The sequence below is a fragment of the Stylophora pistillata genome, chromosome 3 (assembly GCF_964205215.1).
Source record: "Stylophora pistillata chromosome 3, jaStyPist1.2, whole genome shotgun sequence".
In the NCBI taxonomy this organism is placed as follows: domain Eukaryota; kingdom Metazoa; phylum Cnidaria; class Anthozoa; order Scleractinia; family Pocilloporidae; genus Stylophora; species Stylophora pistillata.
In genome coordinates, this window is record NC_142521.1 from 36,845,965 (window position 1) to 36,863,725 (window position 17,761).

Genomic DNA, 17,761 nt, shown 5'->3' on the forward strand with positions numbered 1-17,761 from the left:
ATAGTTGAAATAATGTAATTTGGTTTGCCCTCTATCAGATTGATTATAAAATTGTTCAATTTGGCTGTGATTTATTTCAACCTCTTTCATCTCGCGCCTTTCAGAGTCAGTACTCTATTATTCTGTTGGAAACGTCTTTAACTAGAACAGGAAATGCAAGTTCTGAGTACATACATACATACATACATACATACATACATACATACATACATACATACGTTAGTTGACCGCTCCCCATGGGGGCTTTCCGGGGCCAATTCCCACTCATCCCACCCCAGGGGAGGACATCCACAACACAGTAATCTCGTGCGTAGGAAATTAACGTCTCCTACCCCTAACCCTGCAGGAGACGGGGCTTACGGTTTATTCGTCCTTATCCGAGAAGACTAGAATATCTATCCACTTCTTGATTATAGAAAGGTCGCAAATTCTCCTCAGTTATTTTAAGACCATGAGTATCGGTCCGGCCGCGGCTCGAGCCCTCGACCTCCCGCACAACACAATCCAGCGTTCTAACCAACTGAGCTAACCGGGAGGCGGTTAGCTCAACATTGAGTCAACATTGAAATACCTAGTTGTTACTCAGTGTTCCATTTCACTCAGAACGCTACGCGGATTTCTTAGGTTTTTAGAGTGAAAGAGTTTAGCATACATCCTAGACGTGACTTTTGGCCCGACGAAAGAAAGACGCGTCAAGTTGCCGAAATAGGCTCTGCATTTCACAAGAAAAGTAGGCTGAGAAGTCAGTTTCAGTGCATGTGAGCTGACAAATTATTTCCTCTTCACAAGAAATGCGGTGCGAGAAAAGAATCAGAAGAATACCTCCTTGAGCTAAGATTAGTGCACAGACAGCTTTGTGCTTTCAAGTAGGCTTGTTTTTCGATCCCTTGCATTAATGATACTTGAAATTGAAGATTTTTTGAAAATCTGCGGTGATCTGTAAAGTTTAAGTTGATACTTGGTGTTACAGCAGGCTTAAATGCTTGTCTTTCTTTCTTGTCATTATAAATAGCAATTTAGCTTGATTTAATTTTGCTCAGCGTTTTCTTTTCTGTACTCTCACTTTTATTGATCTATTAAAGGATATTCGTGAAATATCTTTGTGTCTTTATAGCTAAAGAAAGTACAGATGGCATGAGAGTGTTTGAAAAAGACAGTAGACAGGACCTCTATCCTTGTTGCTCGGGACCAAAGTGCATTCATTGAAATAGCTCTTTTACAGCTGAACGCATTACGCGCTGAATAATATTTGTCTGCGATTTTAAATTCAACAGACTAGTATGGGAAAACCTCTGGATGAGAGGAAATTGGTGAATTTTCATGGTTTTGATTTTGCTTTTTTTCTTCCTTTAACTTGTAGCAGAATCTGTCGGCCTGACTTGTGAAATACCAAATCCTTTCGCGTCTGACCTGTCTTAATGTGGTTTTGCTACCTTTTCTTGTTTGCCTGTTGATTTTTATTCCAGTTACAACTGTTTTATTTCGTTCTACAAGCCGCCCGTCCTCCCCTGAATTGTTATACACTGAACCATTCGATCAGCAGACACCAAGAGTCATCTCAGCATTGTCACCTCTTCACTGCTGAAGTGTTCACTCATATCAAGCTTTGAAGCGAAGAAACGGAAAAAAAAAAAAGAGAAAAGATTGTAAGCAGACTTTCTTTTCGCCCTTTGCGCCCAGTTTCTCTTTCGCTCTTGCGCCACAAAAGCAAGCGTTGGTATCCCATGCACTTATCTTATTTCTCGTACACAGAGTCTAAATCTGCTATGGCTCGCAGATTTACTAACGTTCAAGTTACATCAGAAGAGTTTGGTAAACCTGTGCCTCACTAACAAGGAGGAAAAAAAAATTAAAGAGTGGTTGTTTTCTTTTGTATGTTTATAACACTCGTGCAACCGGCAAAATCAGCTACAGAGAGGTCAAGACTACTTCATCAGTTAATGGTCGTTACTGAAAATCGCACCTGTGTCCAGAGCTACACTAACATCATGTTCTCACTTAAAGAGAAGGAGTTAGAACGGCCGCATAACTTGACGTTTTATCAAAGAGGCCTGAGATTGTTCCAGGAGGAAACAGCAGAGCCAGGGAGGTCAGATGCTACTTTGTCGCAGAAATCCTAAATTGAGTTCGTTTCACTGTTGTAACTTTATTTCGCTGTTCTTGGTAATTTTTCCAATTTTTATTTGTTGAAGATCAGAGAAAGTTTCAATAGAAGTGATTCCTGAGACAGGATTTTCCTTTTAAACTGATGGATCGATCCACGGTGGGTGTTTGCCTCGAATGTTTTCACATTAATCGAAGGGTAATTATCAATACCTTACTGATGTCCTACCGTAAACAGCAGCTGATAAGCTCCCCCCGCACCACTACTTAGAAGCCTTCCCCTTGTTAGAGACACATTCACCAGTAAACAACGAAAATAAGATCTAGCTGTTCTTTAAGAGATAGGCCCGAACATTGTATTATTTCAAATAAAAAATATGAAAAATTAATAGGAAACAATAAGTTTATCTCCTCTTCGTAATCATCTGAATTGAAATAATAATAATAATAATAATAATAATAATAATAATAATAATAATAATAATAATAAAACAAAACAAAACAACCAACAAGTAAACGGCCTTTTTAAAGTGAATCACATGCAGCCTCTTATGGTATGAAATCATTCTTATTTAGAAATGGTGTTTTCTTTTTTGCCGTCGTTGAAATTTAACCGGGCAGATGTCCAGGGAACAGGGTGTATTGCCTGATTCCCGTTCTCTTATTTTGAGACAGCCCAACTTGGACGTATGTTAATGTTTTTCGAACACGTGTTTTGTGGAATAACTGATTTTATCATCATCATCATCATCATCATCATCATCATGTTTATTTGTTCAAGCAGGTTGAATTTATTGGCAACTGTATAAGCTGATGTGGACCTGCTGTTTTCCCACCCAACCCACCCAACCCACCCCAGGGGAGGACATCCAGCACACAGTAATCTCGTGCGTGGGAAATTAACGTCTCTTACTCCTTACCCTTTTTAAGAGACGGGACCTCCGGCTTTACGTCCTATCCGAGAAGACGAAACAATGTGAGTAAAGTGTCTTGCTTAAGGACTCAACGTTAAGCCCCAGCCAGGACTTGAACCCGGGCCGTTTAACCCAGAGTCCAGCGCACTGACCACTGGACTACTCACGCCTCTCCTGAGATACTGCAGCAGCAAACGGAGTTGAAACAGATCTAAATGAGTACCAAAATGCAAATTATTACACCTATTTCCTAACTAAAGAGCTTAAAAGAAATGTAAGTGCAGACAAATTTGCTGTGTCTCAGTACATATAACTTGTCACGCAAAATTCAACAAGGCAACACTAAGACATATGTGACCTCTCACGCGAGATGAGCCTCACCGATGAGATCGAATGGATAAACGGCTAAGCGATCAAACTAGTGATCGCCTGTAGAAATTATTTGAATTGATGGTTTCATCAAAAACGAGTGCTGACACAGGCGTGCCAAGGTCTTGTCTCGAGCCAAAGCGAAGGATTATTTCATGAAAGCGTCACGCGATGGGTGACGCGGTGTTAAGTAACGCGAGGTATTTGACACAATCTGTGAAAAGATAACTTGAAACGAGTCGAAACTTAATCGTTTGAATAACTCGACTTCGCTTTCGGCGCATTTAAATGGATTATAATTAATATTTTTATCATTGAATTCGACCGATTAAGATAAGGTACAACCAAGAAACTAGCACGCGAAAAGCATAGTTCTCAACTTCGGGTTTAAATTTTCATAATCCCAGCTTCCCTGTCACTCCATCAAAGATGTGTTGACTTGGTAACTCCTAACAACCTATGTCAATTACCGCCATTTCACACAATCACAAAATGCAGAATTCAACGAGAGAAGATATGGATTGCGATCACACCGAAAATGTTTCTACCATCGTTGCCAGAGTGCGAAGTGAACGGCTGAGGAATTTTCTCGAACGGATAGCTCGAACCTTTCGAACGAATGATGAATATTCAAGAACGGTAGCTGGAGGCGTTCGAACGGATGATGAATATTCAAGAACGGATAGCTAGAGGCGTTCGAACGGATGATGAAGTTTCTTAAACGGATAGCTCGAACGGTTCGAACGGATGATGAATATTCAAGAACGGATAGCTTGAGGCGTTCAAACGGCATGCCAATCCAGTCGAACGGCTATCCGTTTAAAAACGGTAACCGTTCGGAACGTTTTCCCGTGATAGGTCACATATTGTTAAATAGTCAGAACTTTCGGCTCTCAGCAAAGATTACCTTATCACGTGACTGACAATTGAGCGGAATGCAGAGGCTTAGTTCCCTCGTAAAGGCCGATGGTGCGAAGATTTAGCTCAAGAATCCTTGCATTTCGTCCTTTCAGCTTGGCTAAGAGCTTGTAAAACAGTTCCTCATGTAAAGTTCATGTGTCCAAATTTCAGTTGCACAACGGCCGTTGCTTAGTTTCATTAAACGGGCATTTGCAATCGTCGAGTAAAGTGGAAAGAAAGGTATGTAATTGTCTGCCAACTTGAGTGAGCATGCATTGATCAGATGGTTTTACTGGATGTCCAAGATTTTTTATTCATATACGCTTGAGAAAATGTTAAATGGCACAGTTAATTAGCTTCTCGACTGAGTTTCGCAGGTCGCTATTCCGACAACACTTGTTTATGTAGAAATTAGATCCCTTTGCTTACCATGAAAGTGAAAGTTGCCTATCTCATCATGTTCCTGTTTATTTGGAGTGAATGTACTGATTATACTGATCGTTGATTAAAAAAAAAACATAGCTTACCCAGTATCTCATTGTTGTTTGTTTTTTCGTTTGTTTTGTTCCATATATTTGAGATTGTTCCTTTACTGAAATCGATTAACTTTGAATTTATTGGTTACAGCATGCGAACAGAAATATAAATTGAACGTAAAGGATATTCTTATCGAAGAATGAAAGCTTAAAGTTAGCAGGATTAAAAGAATCTGAACCTTAACGATGAGTTTCATGTTGTAGAGTGATATGTTAAAGCTAATGCACGTGATAATGAATTACTTCAGGGATCTTACTTTCTGATACGAGTGCCTTGGAGGTTTTTCTTACGCATAACTAACAGCAGCTTTGTATTCTTAATTGTCATTGACGGTCGTTGATTGAATCATCCTTTAAGGGTTCTTAGCTGTCATTCATCTCAGCACCGATTACAGTTGATTGATTATCTTTCACTGAGGGTTAATTTTGATATATTAGATTTGCTGGTTGTTGTTTCAAATATCATTGTAATGATGCTGAAGCTAGTACAAAGTTTCAATCCTTACATGGTGAGAGACTTCTACCTCTCGTCCCAAATGCATTCTTAAACTCTGAGCACTGTGGCTTCACTCTAAACAATTTTCCTTTGCTCACTAATTGTTCAAATGTCTTGTTCATTGTACATCAAAATATACAAGGGAGCATTAATTTGTGATTGAATCCCTCTTATCAGCCTTTATACCCTGTATGTTATTTACAATTTACCACATTTATGATTTTATTATTACTTTAGGACTTGGAAGTTTGTCAGTTTATTTTAGGGTACCATGTCATTTCTCATGCCAATAAGTGTCTGTGACTAATCTGAGCTACTTGTTCTGTTTAAATTCATTACATTGTAAACTCAGTGTAGAACTAGTTTTTTAACCACTTGGGTGTTAATTTTATGAATCAAGCAGTGCCAAATGGAGCAGTGCAGTAATTGGGTTCTGCCTAAAAGTACTTTAAGGACATTGCTTGTTGCCATTTACTTTCTGGTTGTATGGAAGCAATTTGAAGGAAGGGGGGAGGTAACTGTTGATATTAACCTAATACCAATTTAACTAATCCTTTTCTTATGACCATTGAAATGGTGGTCAAACTAAAAAGAAGTTGAGGACGCCAACAATTTATACACCCATATTCTGTGGAACAGCAAAGAAATACATAATGAGAGTAAAAGTGTTTTTATTAAAAAAAAACTTCTTTGATAGAAATATTAGATACACTACTGATGTGCTTTTATCATGACCTCTGAAATATGGAGTCTTTTGATGTTGTCAGTGATGCAGGAATGAAGAGTGATTTTTTTTAGTATGGACAGGTCCAAGGCATGCAATCAGTCCATTTAAAACTGCATTATACACCCAACTTCAAGGTTATCCTTGATCTGGAAAATTTCAAATGTCATGACTGTTATTAATTTTTTTTACAAAAGAAAAATAAGAAAGACCAAGTAAACAGGCTAAGGACAGTGAAGAATTTGATTTAAAACAAAAGCAAGTTTTGGACGCATCCTGGTGCCACTGAAGGCTGCAAATGAATCCTATTTATATGTTTGCTCCTTTAGAACAAAGTGTTTAAAAACTCTATTATATAAACAAAGGAATTACTTTAAGAAATACTGGTAGGCTATTTTTCTAACCCCAACTACTTCTTCTGTTATCAGACCACAGAAATGATATTTTGTACTTTTTTATGAGTGTTTTTTTTTTCCAATCTGTTTTTGGAATGGAGTCTATGACAAAATATTAATTAAACTTAATAGTAAGGAACATCGTACTTGTGGACTTGTCAGTAGAAAGAAACAAAACCATATTTGAACCACTTTAAGTAATGTTGTTAACTTAACATCAAACTGAAAAGCATATTTCCTTTAAATCCAACAAGAATGAATTATGTACAAAATTGAATAGTCCATTTTACAGTTGTGTGCTTGGTTGCCAAGGGTGACCTTGTTATGATACAAACCTTGCTGTCTTTCAAATGTAAATCACTTTGTTATCATTCTAACTAGATACAGGTCTCTATCATGACAAGGTCACCTTCAGCCTCACTCCAAATCAAAGGTTTGGTAACTAAGTACACAACTGTAAAATGGCCTATTAAATATGTTTGAAGAATGTTTGAGAAAGGAAATCTTTTTAACAACAATTTGAATTTGATAACTTAAAGCTTCATTTGGTACAATAAGTTATCTTAATTATTCATGTACCTTTGTGAACTGTATCCATAATTAAAGTTAGTTTTTTAATTTGTAGTTTATTAATATACTTTAGTAATTGTGCATGTAAACAATCATGTGATTTTGAAAAATAATTTTATTTCTTGTAATTAATCTACAGCTTTGCAAACTAACCATTATTTAGTCAAAACCTAGCCAGTAGCAGTTAGCTAGTTTATTAAATATTGTTAAATTGTAAACATGATTGAGGAAGATGGTAATTATAAAAACAAAAAAAAAGAAATATTTAGTCACACTGTGATTCTGCTGGTTGCATGCTTGAACCTGTTCCTTACTGTATTTTTCCATTTTATCTTAACTTTATAGAATTATTTTCTGATATATATTTCATAGTTATACAGTGTATGTAGGTGGGTGAATTTAATGTATACACATCTAAATGGCAATCATTTTTTGTTGTAATTAACTTTTATAAACAGAGATCCATTGAAAAACACCCGGACTGTGAGAGACAACTCTGTATGAACATTGCTGTGAATATTGAGTAAGTTTTGAACATCCTCATCACTGTATTAATTTTTTTAAGTTCTGTTTTCTATTGATTGTAGAATTTTTGTTTTGCTCACTATTTCTAGTTTGTGACAACTGAGGTAGAAGCCTGTTTTTGATTTTGCATCCAAAATTCAAGTACACTTAAAACTCCTTTCAGATGAAGAGCTTAAAACCATTTTCTTTACTATTATGTGTGTATTTATGTGTACTGTAGTCACTTCAGATTGATATATTGATCCATATGTGTTTTGCCTTCTTACAGCTAAGTTCCAGAATCTTCTGAGTTCCATTTGAGTACCATAATCCAACAGCTACAGGCTTTATGACGCCTAGGTGTACAAACGAAACAGTTCCTTTTCCCACAGCTGGTTGAATTTCATTGCTGTCCACCAGATTAATCACCACCCAGTAGATTGATGTGAACACAATCAGCCACACAATCTACTGGGTAGTGGTTTATCTGGTGGATGGTATTATTGATTCAATTCAGAGGAAAACAATTACCTGAGAGTTTAATTCAACTGCTGTTATCATCTCAGAGGAGAAGCAACTTGAAAGGTGAGTGTTAATCTATTGACATCAATGCTCATGTACATATGAAATTAGATGCTGATCACTCTTAGGGTTTAAAGGGTGAATATGTGGTTCCAGAAAATATCCATACCCCCCCACAGGGGCCTTTTTGATTTACACCCCCCACCCCCCAGGATTTTCCTTTCCAGGGGGTATCAGTGATCATGTACAACCAACTTTATGATGCTTTCAGTTCTAAGTTCTCTCTGAATGTGTCCGGGTTCTTGAGAGGCCATTCTTGTGTCACTTCTCTGCTTAAGATTGTGGATGATTGGAGACTGGCTCTTGACTAAGAAAGTACATGTAACTGGAACTATTGCCATTTACCTTTCTAAAGCATTTGATTTGATCTGTCACAATCTACTATTGGCTAAACTGCGGGCCTATGGTCTGAATTACGATGCTATTGCCTTCTTTCAATCATACTTGACTGATCGCCGACAAAGGGTCAAGTTTCATGGCATAAAATTATTTTCTGAATGGCGTCCAATCAAATGCAGTGTACCTGAAGGTAGTCAACTTCGCCCCTTGTTATTTAAAATTTTTTCTCAATTACCTAAACTTTGCCAGACAAATCTCATCTCTGCGTCTAATTATGCTGATGATACTATAACTTATGCATCTAATTATGACATCAACACCCCTGGAAACCTGGCTAAACCTGGACCTTGACACTCTGGTCACCTGGTTTTCTCAAAATTATCTGATTGTTAACAGTATTTAAACTCAATGTATTATACTTGGTAGTAACATTTCTGTCCCTGAATTCATCATTTGTGACTCTGAGGTGGAATTGCATGTCAAACTCACGTCAAATTCTTGGGGTGACTATTGATAACAAACTGACTTACAATGAGCACATATCCGACATGCTTAAGAAAGTCTATGCCAAGATCGGTGCTCTGAGACGACTCAAAGGACTGATGCCTCACAGAGTGTCTCTATCACTTTACAAGGGCTACCTGCTTCCTGACTTGAAATATTGCAGTCCACTGCTTGTTGGAATGAATAAAACTTTAAGCTCTAAACTAGTGTCAGTCAACAAATATGCACTTAAAACTTTACTAAATCTAGGCAGCAATCTTAAGTATGATACTATCTTATCCTTGAGTGATATGCAGTCTCTTGAACAAAGACGCTATAATTATAAGTTCTCTTATTTTATTGTACAAGTGCAGGAACTCTAATGGTCTAGAGTACTTTAAAAACTTCTTCAAAATTTCCCAAACCAGATATAACTTAAGAAGTAGGGGTACTGATATAAAAAATCAAATAAGATTAGTGAGTTCATTTGTAAGCTCAAGGCTTTTGATTTCAGCACATTAGGACCCAGCTGTCAGTACAACTCTTGTCTGTAGTTATTTTCGTTTATTCGTACATGTATTCCTCATATTTCCCTTCTTACCACTATCCATTCAATTTAACTTTAACTGATCTTTTTATCCTCATATTTATGGCATTATTTGTACATAGTTTCTATAGTCTTCTGTTTTATACACAAGCCTCTGACTCAGGCAATCGGGTAACCATGCCTCACATAAACACAATAAACTTGATTGATTGATTGACTGACTGACTGACTGACTCACTCACTCACTGACTGACTGATTGATTGATTGATTGATTGATTGACTGAAGAACATCTGAGTTCTATTCTGTAAACGAGACTAAAGTGGTACTTTTGGAGTGGGTGCACTATTATAATGCTTTTGGCTAAGGTTATCTCTTATTTATGTTTGTTATCTGTAATGGCAGTAATCTCTTCTTATGTATGGAGGAGATACTCAGATAGAGGTAAAATCTTGTGCAGCCAAACACTGATACAAGGCACCTATTCTCTATCTGTATATATCTCTGCTCTGTCTGGGTCATTGTTTAACTTTGCAAAGCCACAGTCTACCAGCTTGAAGTAAAACTGCACCCAGGCCACAGTTGCTTTTCAATTTTTTCCTTTTCATCTACCCAGCAGAATAGTGGTGGCTCAGAAATCATCTTGCTGTATTTGTGAAAGCTTTCTTCATGGATTTGACAATTAAGTGAGCTTAATTGGTTGAAGGCTCCTTGGAGATTCTGAGATATCAGAAAAAACTATCCAAGACAAACTTGCCCAGATAGTTGATCATTCCAAGCAATCTTAGAATGTGAGTTTCACTAGGTGGCATAATGACAACTGGATAATAGGCTTGACCTTGGCCAGATTTGATAGCCAGTAAGGGTACCTCAGAAGTCAGAATGTGTCTGCAGTATTGAGCTTGTGCTTCTTAAAGATGAACTTGGCCTTGTTGGTTTTTTTTCCTGTTCACTTACCTTTGGCAATTTTGTTCATTCTTTCATTATTTTTTAAACCTTCTTCATCAGCACCACCAGCTTTTTTCCAAAAAGTTGTAAGGTTTTGGTGTCACTCTCTCCAGTCCTTCAATGAGTCTATCAAAATGCTTTTGAGTGAGTTCTGTGCTTTTGATATTTCAGAAGGCAATTTGAGCCTTATTTATTTGCAAAATGAGATGTGTTACATTGTTAGATTACTTGGGTCTTCATCAAGTTTCTCTTGCTTGAACCTATCACTTTCCAAGTCTTGATGGGAGATTATCAAAATGACTGTAGTTCAAAAGCAAAGTTTTGGTACTTTGATTTTCTATTGTAATCCTTCAGGTGACTTCAGAAATGAATGAACTTTTACAATTGCATTAATTCAAAGGTGAGGAAAGAGGCAAGATGTTATGCTGGGCACAGGTTATCAAGCTTAAATAATAATTATGGTAAACTATACATTGTCTTTTGATACTTTGCATAATTCAATTTTCCCTTTTTTTTTCCCAGAAGCTGATTGACAATGTCAGTAACTGTGAGAACTGAAGAGAGTAATTCAAAGAACAGTGACGGTGACCCACCAAAGATCAGTATTAATCTTCCAGAGATAAGTGAACTAACCCAGACTTTTAAACATTGGAAAGATGTTGAACTCCCAATTGACATTCTGTTGTTAACAGTGAAGGACTGTGAGTTCTTAAGTTGCTACTATTACATTGTTGATCCATACACAAGCTATTGTAAAGGGCTTGGTCATGTATACTTTGGCAGCATTGGTGAAGAACAAGATGTTAAACTGAAAGTTGCTTTGATGAGATGCTCAGAGGGTTCTAAAGCTCCTGGTGGTTCTTTGACTGTTGTAAAAAATGCTGTCACCCAGTTGAGACCAAAGGCTGTCTTTTCTGTGGGCCACTGTAGTGGTATGAATCAGGAAACAACAAAGCTGGGGGATGTGGTTCTATCAGAAAAACTCACCACCTATTCCTATCAGAAGTTTACAAAGGATCGCATGGAATTTTGTGGGGTCACAGCTCCTGTCAGCAAAGACATTGCTGATCTCATTAAATGTGCAGGTTTTGGTTGGAATCCACCCCTAGAATATCCTAAAGAAAGAAAATTTGAAGTCCACCGTGGTGAGATTCTGAGTGGTTCTGAACTTGTACAGGCTGAGAGGCGCAGTGGCCAACTTGTGAAGTCATTTCCTGGAGCAATTGCAATTGAAACAGAAGGGGAGGGTAAGATCTCTTTCTGTTTGAAGTAAATGTTACTGACAGTATAATGACAGAGATAATGGGATATATTTTAATCGTTGAAAAGAGAGTTTTTACTTTAATAATATCAGTTGTGGAGGGTAAATTTTCCTGCTGGTGATGAGAGATGCACTGGCTTGATTGTCAACTTGCTGGACTTCAGGTCAAAAGATCTGGGGTTAAGACTTGGGCTGAAGTCATCGTGTCATAGTTTTGACTGGGATGCTTTACTCTGACAATATGTCTCTAAACCCAGAAGTAGAGATGGCAATACTGATAAACTAACTAGCGTTTCATGTACACGTAGAGAGAGTAAGAGTTACAGTTTAAATATCCCAATAGTGTGGAAACTGAGAGAAGTTCTTGCTGGAGGGACTAACTCTGCAGTAGTATATATGCAGGGTGACTTTCCAAAATATGTCTCCAGTTTCCTACAAATCTTTGATAACAAAGGTAAAGGTAAAAAGCAATAGATGTTGGTGCAAAGTTGTTGTTGTATTTATGAAAGCTTGTCATTTCTTGTCTCAGGAGTTTACAGTGCAGCACATGATCTGAAAATGGAGTGGGTTGTCGTCAAGGGTATTTCAGGTTATGCAGATGGATCTGAAGTAAAAGAAAGCTGGAAAACATTCGCCAGTGTCACAGCAGCCTCTCTTGTTGTCAGCATTCTAAATAAAAGCAGCATTTTTGATGATTGGCCACATTACAAAGGTAAATAGATTCGCATTACTTTATTTCATGGTTACAGTTTATTTGCCTGCAGTTACTAACTGTTCTTGTATGCTGTTTAGTTTTGTTTGAAATGAATTTGCTGGAACCGAATTTAATTTAATTTAATAATAAGTTCTTATATAGCGCATTAAAATTGAACTCTATGCGCTTTACAATTACAAATTAACAAAATTTCAATAAAAATCCTATACATGCAATTCGCTACTCTATCTAAACTAATGAATTATTACGTGTTATACATATGTTTGACAACGTACGATATCAAAAAATCTGGTGGCTTAATTTTTGAAAAGATAAGTTTTCAATAAGCGTTTAAAGGAGTCAACAGATTCGGCGTTTTTTATGCATTCAGGTAGTTGATTCCACAAATACGGTGCGGCGTAGGAGAATGCTCTTTGCCCATACGTTTTAGTTCGAATTGTTGGGACCTCAAGTAGATTCATATTTGATGAACGGAGGTTTCGTGCTGGAATATATCGACTAAGAAGTTCAACAAGATAGGTTGGAGCCATGTCATTTAGTGCTTTGTATGTTATCAACAGTATCTTGAATTGAATTCGTTTTGTGACCGGGAGCCAATGAAGTTTCATAAGTATAGGTGTTATACTGTCTCTTGATTTAGCACCGACTAACAAGCGGGCAGCTGTGTTTTGGATCCGTTGGAATTTTTCGATGTCACAAATCGGTAGACCGTACAATAGGCTATTACAGTAATCAAGTCTTGATGAGATGAAGGCATGTATCAATCTTTCATTTTGCTGCGTCGAGAGGTATTTACGAACGCGACCAATATTTCTGATTGCTAGAGACGACGATTTACAGATGGAATTTATATGCGAGCGTAAGTTCATCACAGAATCAAGCATGACGCCCAGGTCTCGGACAGTATTAGATAAATTAATGATATCATCTCCAATATTGATATTACAGAAAGGAGGATTTTTTGAGAAGCGTGAGAGGAAATGAATGATTTCTGTTTTTGAAGGGTTGCACTGCAATCTGTTTTTCTTGGCCCACTCCATGATTGCATTAACACATGATTTCAATCTTTCCATGCCTAGCATTCTGTCAGAGGAGTTAATCTTTATGTAAAGTTGCGAATCATCGGCGTATATCATACAGTTTAGGCCATGTTCAGCAACAATGTCTTCTGTAGGCGAGGTATACATTAGAAAGAGTAGTGGACCAAGTACTGATCCCTGAGGTACGCCGTAGGAGATATGTCGAGGCTTAGAGATGGAGTGTTTGATCTTCACTGACTGAACACGATGTTCTAGGTATGATTTGAACCATTTCAGTGCGATACCTCCAAATCCGAAACGTTTTTCCATTCTTTCAAGTAATATGTTGTGGTCGATCGTGTCGAACGCAGCGGAAAGGTCTAGCAAAACAAGTACTACTTCTTCTTTTTGATCTACAGCTCTTAGGATGTCATTTGAGACTTTTAGCAAAGCAGTTTCAGTGGAGTAGTATTTGCGGTATGCTGACTGCATCGCTGGAAATAACTGGTTCTCGGCCATATATCTGTATATTTGACTTGCGACCACCCTTTCGATTGTTTTCGAGAGAAAAGATAGATTTGCAATCGGTCTGTAATTTGAGAGACAGTTCGGGTCCAATGGAGGCTTCTTTAAAGATGGACGTACCAGGGATTGTTTTAACTGATCAGGAAATTCTCCATTAGCCATGGAGGCGTTGATAATCTTGGTTATAATTGGCGTCAAGTGTGGAATTGACTTTAGGATTCGTGTTGGAATGGGATCCAGTTGACAAGACTTAGTTGGAGATTGAACAATAAGTTTGTGAACAATATCAGCAGATACAGGTTGAAAAGTTTGGAACGACGAGGTGACTGGATAATTGACGTTGATGTTGGGTGCTTGGGCAGTATGGGAGTCCAAATCCGATCTTATTTTCTCAATTTTTTTGATAAAAAAATCGTTGAACGTTTCGGTCAATGTATCCAATGAATCATTATTAGGGAGTGCAGCAATGTTCTTCGATAAGAATAGGCGAGATACCATCTTGAATAGTTGTGATTGGTCAGAGGAGCTGATCAGAGTCCGATAATAGTTTGTCTTTGTCGCTGTTAGAAGATCATTGTAGTGTTTGCAGGAATCAATAAATATTTCGTGGTGAATTTGAAGACCAGATGAAATATATCTTCTTTCATGACGACGTTTGTCTTGTTTAGCCTTACGAAGCTCATCAGTATACCAAGGAGAATGCGGTCGCAGAGTGACCCATCTCTCGTTCACAGGAGCATGTTGATCAAAGATAGACGAGAGATTAGTATTATATTGTGTAGTCAGTTCAGTTACACAAGACTGTGGATTAGTGATGAGATTAGATTCTTCGATGTCTTTGATCATACTAGCTAAATCAAGCCTTTTGGTGTTTCTGTGTTTAACATGTAGTGTAGAAGGTTTCGGTTTTGTACATTTCACCTTACAAGTAACCAGATTATGATCTGAAATATTGTCGGCTGATAGAATGCGAACATCTGTTATAACATTATTCTCTTCACGAGATAATATTAAGTCCAATGTGTGGCCCAGGCGATGAGTGGATCCAGATACATTTTGAATTAGATCAGTGGACTCAAGGAGATTTAGAAAGGAGGCAGCTTCAGGATTTGATAGATCATCAACATGGTAGTTAAAATCACCGGCAATTATAATGGGCTGCCTTGATAATGTAAGTTCTTCAAGAAAAGATGAGAATTCTTGCAAAAAGCTATTTCCAGTGTTGTTCTTTTTGCATAGAGGAGGGCGATAGAGAACAATTAAACGGAATGTCTCACTTTTGTTGGATATGCTCACATCTAAGTACTCAAATGAGCTTGTGTTCATGATGGAATTTTGCAGTACGGTATAACCATCTCGTATCAACAAAGCGACTCCGCCGCCGTTACGATTCCTTCTTGGTATGTGGTGGAGTTTAAAATGCGGAAGAATGTTGTTGATGTCAGTAATAACATGGTTGTCATCCTCGGTTCCTTTAAGCCAAGTCTCTGTTATGGCCAGGATGTCTAAATGGTGGGAGATGACCAAATCGCATAAATGAGTTGATTTTTTAACAATCGAACGCACATTGAGGAGAGCAAAATTACTGGTGGATTTGGTTCTCGGTAGATGGCCAACGCGTGTGATAGAGATGACATTGTTGATGTTTCTTGAGTAAATTTTCTTTGATGGTCGTCGATGCGTAGAAACAATGGTTGGAATGTAATAATATTGAGAATCTTCGTTTTGAATAATTAAATCTTCCTTCGGTTGAGAAATTGCTCCAAAGTCAAATTGTGACGATAAGAAACTTATTTCAGGACCAGGGTTAGAAGCAATGTCACCAGCTAAAGTAAGACGAGCTTGGTTGAAAGTGGCAGTTGAGTTAGCGTAGTATTTGACTTTGGATGCGTTGTAACCTTTAGGTCGTAGACAAACGAAGCGAGGCCGATTAGATGTTGAATAACAAGGTAATAATACAGCAGAAATCCACTTGTTAGGATACAAACAATGATTCTTGCAAATATAATCCAAAGAGGAAATGTTTAGGCAATCCATATGTCGTTTTTCAATTGAAATTATATAAAGAACTGTGAAAAAAATAAAGAAAATCAAGCAGCGATATGAAGCACGTCCGTTACCCATAATGACATACACAGAACCAAAATCACCAAAGTCTCTACCTAAACTGAATTAAAAACATGATAAATGATTTATCATCATGTGCTGATCAATGAGAACAGCTCTTGGATCAGAAATGTTACATGTTTGTCAGCAATTTTCACTTGCTTTGTTCATAGATGTTCTGCTGAGTTAGCAAAAGCTGACAAATTAAATAATGACGTTTACCTCAACTCAAGATACAGGAGCTGTAAGTTATCCGTGCGGGTTATTATCCGTGCGGGTTATTCTCGGTGCGGGGTATTATCCGTGCGGGTTATCGTCCGTGCGGGTTATTATCTGTGTGGGTTATTATCCGTGCGGGTTATTGTCCATGCTGGTTATTATCCTTGCGGGTTATTATCCGTGCAGGTTATTATCCATGTGGGTTATTATCCGTGCGGGTTATTATCCGTGCGGGTTATTATCCTTGCAGGTTATTATCCTTGCGGGTTATTATCAGTGCGGGTTATTATCCGTGCGGGTTAGTATCCGTGCGGGTTTTGAATCTGCTCAAGATTGATGGTGGAATGCTGTTAAACTTTTTGAAAAATTTTGTCCCCCGGGAAAGAAGACCTCTGTCCCCCATAATTCAACTGTAGAATCATGTAGACATTTACATGTAGAATCTCCTGTGTTGTAAGCTCCCCTGCTGCACCCCCATGATATAAACCACACACCATCCACATTTCTCTGTGCAGTCACACTAAGGGCGAACTCTCAAAAGGTGAGTTTTAGAAACTCTTTACGGTGGCTATTGTGCATTATCAACTCAGTTGATGAAACAAATTTATCATTGTTGACACAAAGACAGTAAAGTACTATATTACTTACATCACTTGAGCCACTGTCATTGTCTGCAAATTCACAGTATGTCCTTTAAGACTTCCAAGAGTAGTAAGTTTGGCCCAATTACAGCATGGTGCTTCTTCTTAGTGTACGGAAAATGTTGAATTTCTTGGCAGAGGTAGAAGGGATTAAACGCATGGCACCAATTCCTCACTTACATAGATTTGCATTTGTAGAAATCTTCCACCCACATTTTGTTTGTGCAAATAGCTTAGCAAGCAAGGTTAGGACACAGTTTTAGAAGCATGGTGGTTTGAACTAAATGTAGTGCCATGTTCTTTTCCTAACCTCATGAGGCTGTCTAACTGCTGTCTGTTTGGTTTTGTGTTCTTGAAGATAATTCAACTAACAGACAACTTTCAGCACCGAGTAAAGACGTTCCGGTACAGCCATCCTCTTCTAGTGCCCAGTCTTCCCATCAGTCACAGGCCTCGTCTTACAAATTAGCAGGTATATATTTGAATGAAGAGTCTTTTAGCCCAATTGTAGCATAGGCTGCAGTTTTATAAGTTTTAACAGACTGCAGTTAAAATTCAGCATTTAAAAAGGTGGCAAAGTTGCCAGGTGGAAAGAGGAAGTCATGAAACGAGTCACTGAACCAGGAGAAAAAGCGCTCAAAGCTGAAAGGTACTTATCGCATAGGACTTCAGTTTATAACTTTTAGAATCTGCATTCAGCTTCTGAGTTTGAGACAGGAGGCTTCAAGGATTGCGCAGTTTCTAGAAGATTTAAGGGTTTCCCTAATTTGTTTTTCTAAAAATAAAGTTGTACCGTAAATTCTTTCACTTGTCACACATCAAAACAGTGTTTTCCTTATTAGATTTTGCATTGGTTCAGTCTCGCG

At 37.9% G+C, this 17,761-nt stretch overlaps 1 protein-coding gene across 8 annotated transcripts in view; it reads left to right on the top strand.

Moving 5' to 3' along the window:
- The first annotated feature begins 7,146 nt into the window (after positions 1–7,146).
- LOC148735909 (NLR family CARD domain-containing protein 4-like) overlaps positions 7,147–17,761 on the top strand; it is a 29,980-nt gene continuing 19,365 nt past the window's right edge. For 5 of the 8 annotated variants that reach the window (XM_088753244.1, XM_088753246.1, XM_088753247.1 and 2 more), the window contains exons 1-5: positions 7,147–7,530; positions 7,801–8,096; positions 10,932–11,656; positions 12,200–12,382; positions 17,254–17,367. In XM_088753244.1, coding sequence (XP_088609370.1) covers positions 10,945–11,656; positions 12,200–12,382; positions 17,254–17,367 — 1,009 coding nt within the window. In that variant the 5' untranslated portion in view covers positions 7,147–7,530; positions 7,801–8,096; positions 10,932–10,944. The remainder of the gene's footprint in view (positions 7,531–7,800; positions 8,097–10,931; positions 11,657–12,199; positions 12,383–17,253; positions 17,368–17,761) is intronic. The other 3 variants (XM_088753248.1, XM_088753250.1, XM_088753243.1) reach the window with 3 other exon arrangements.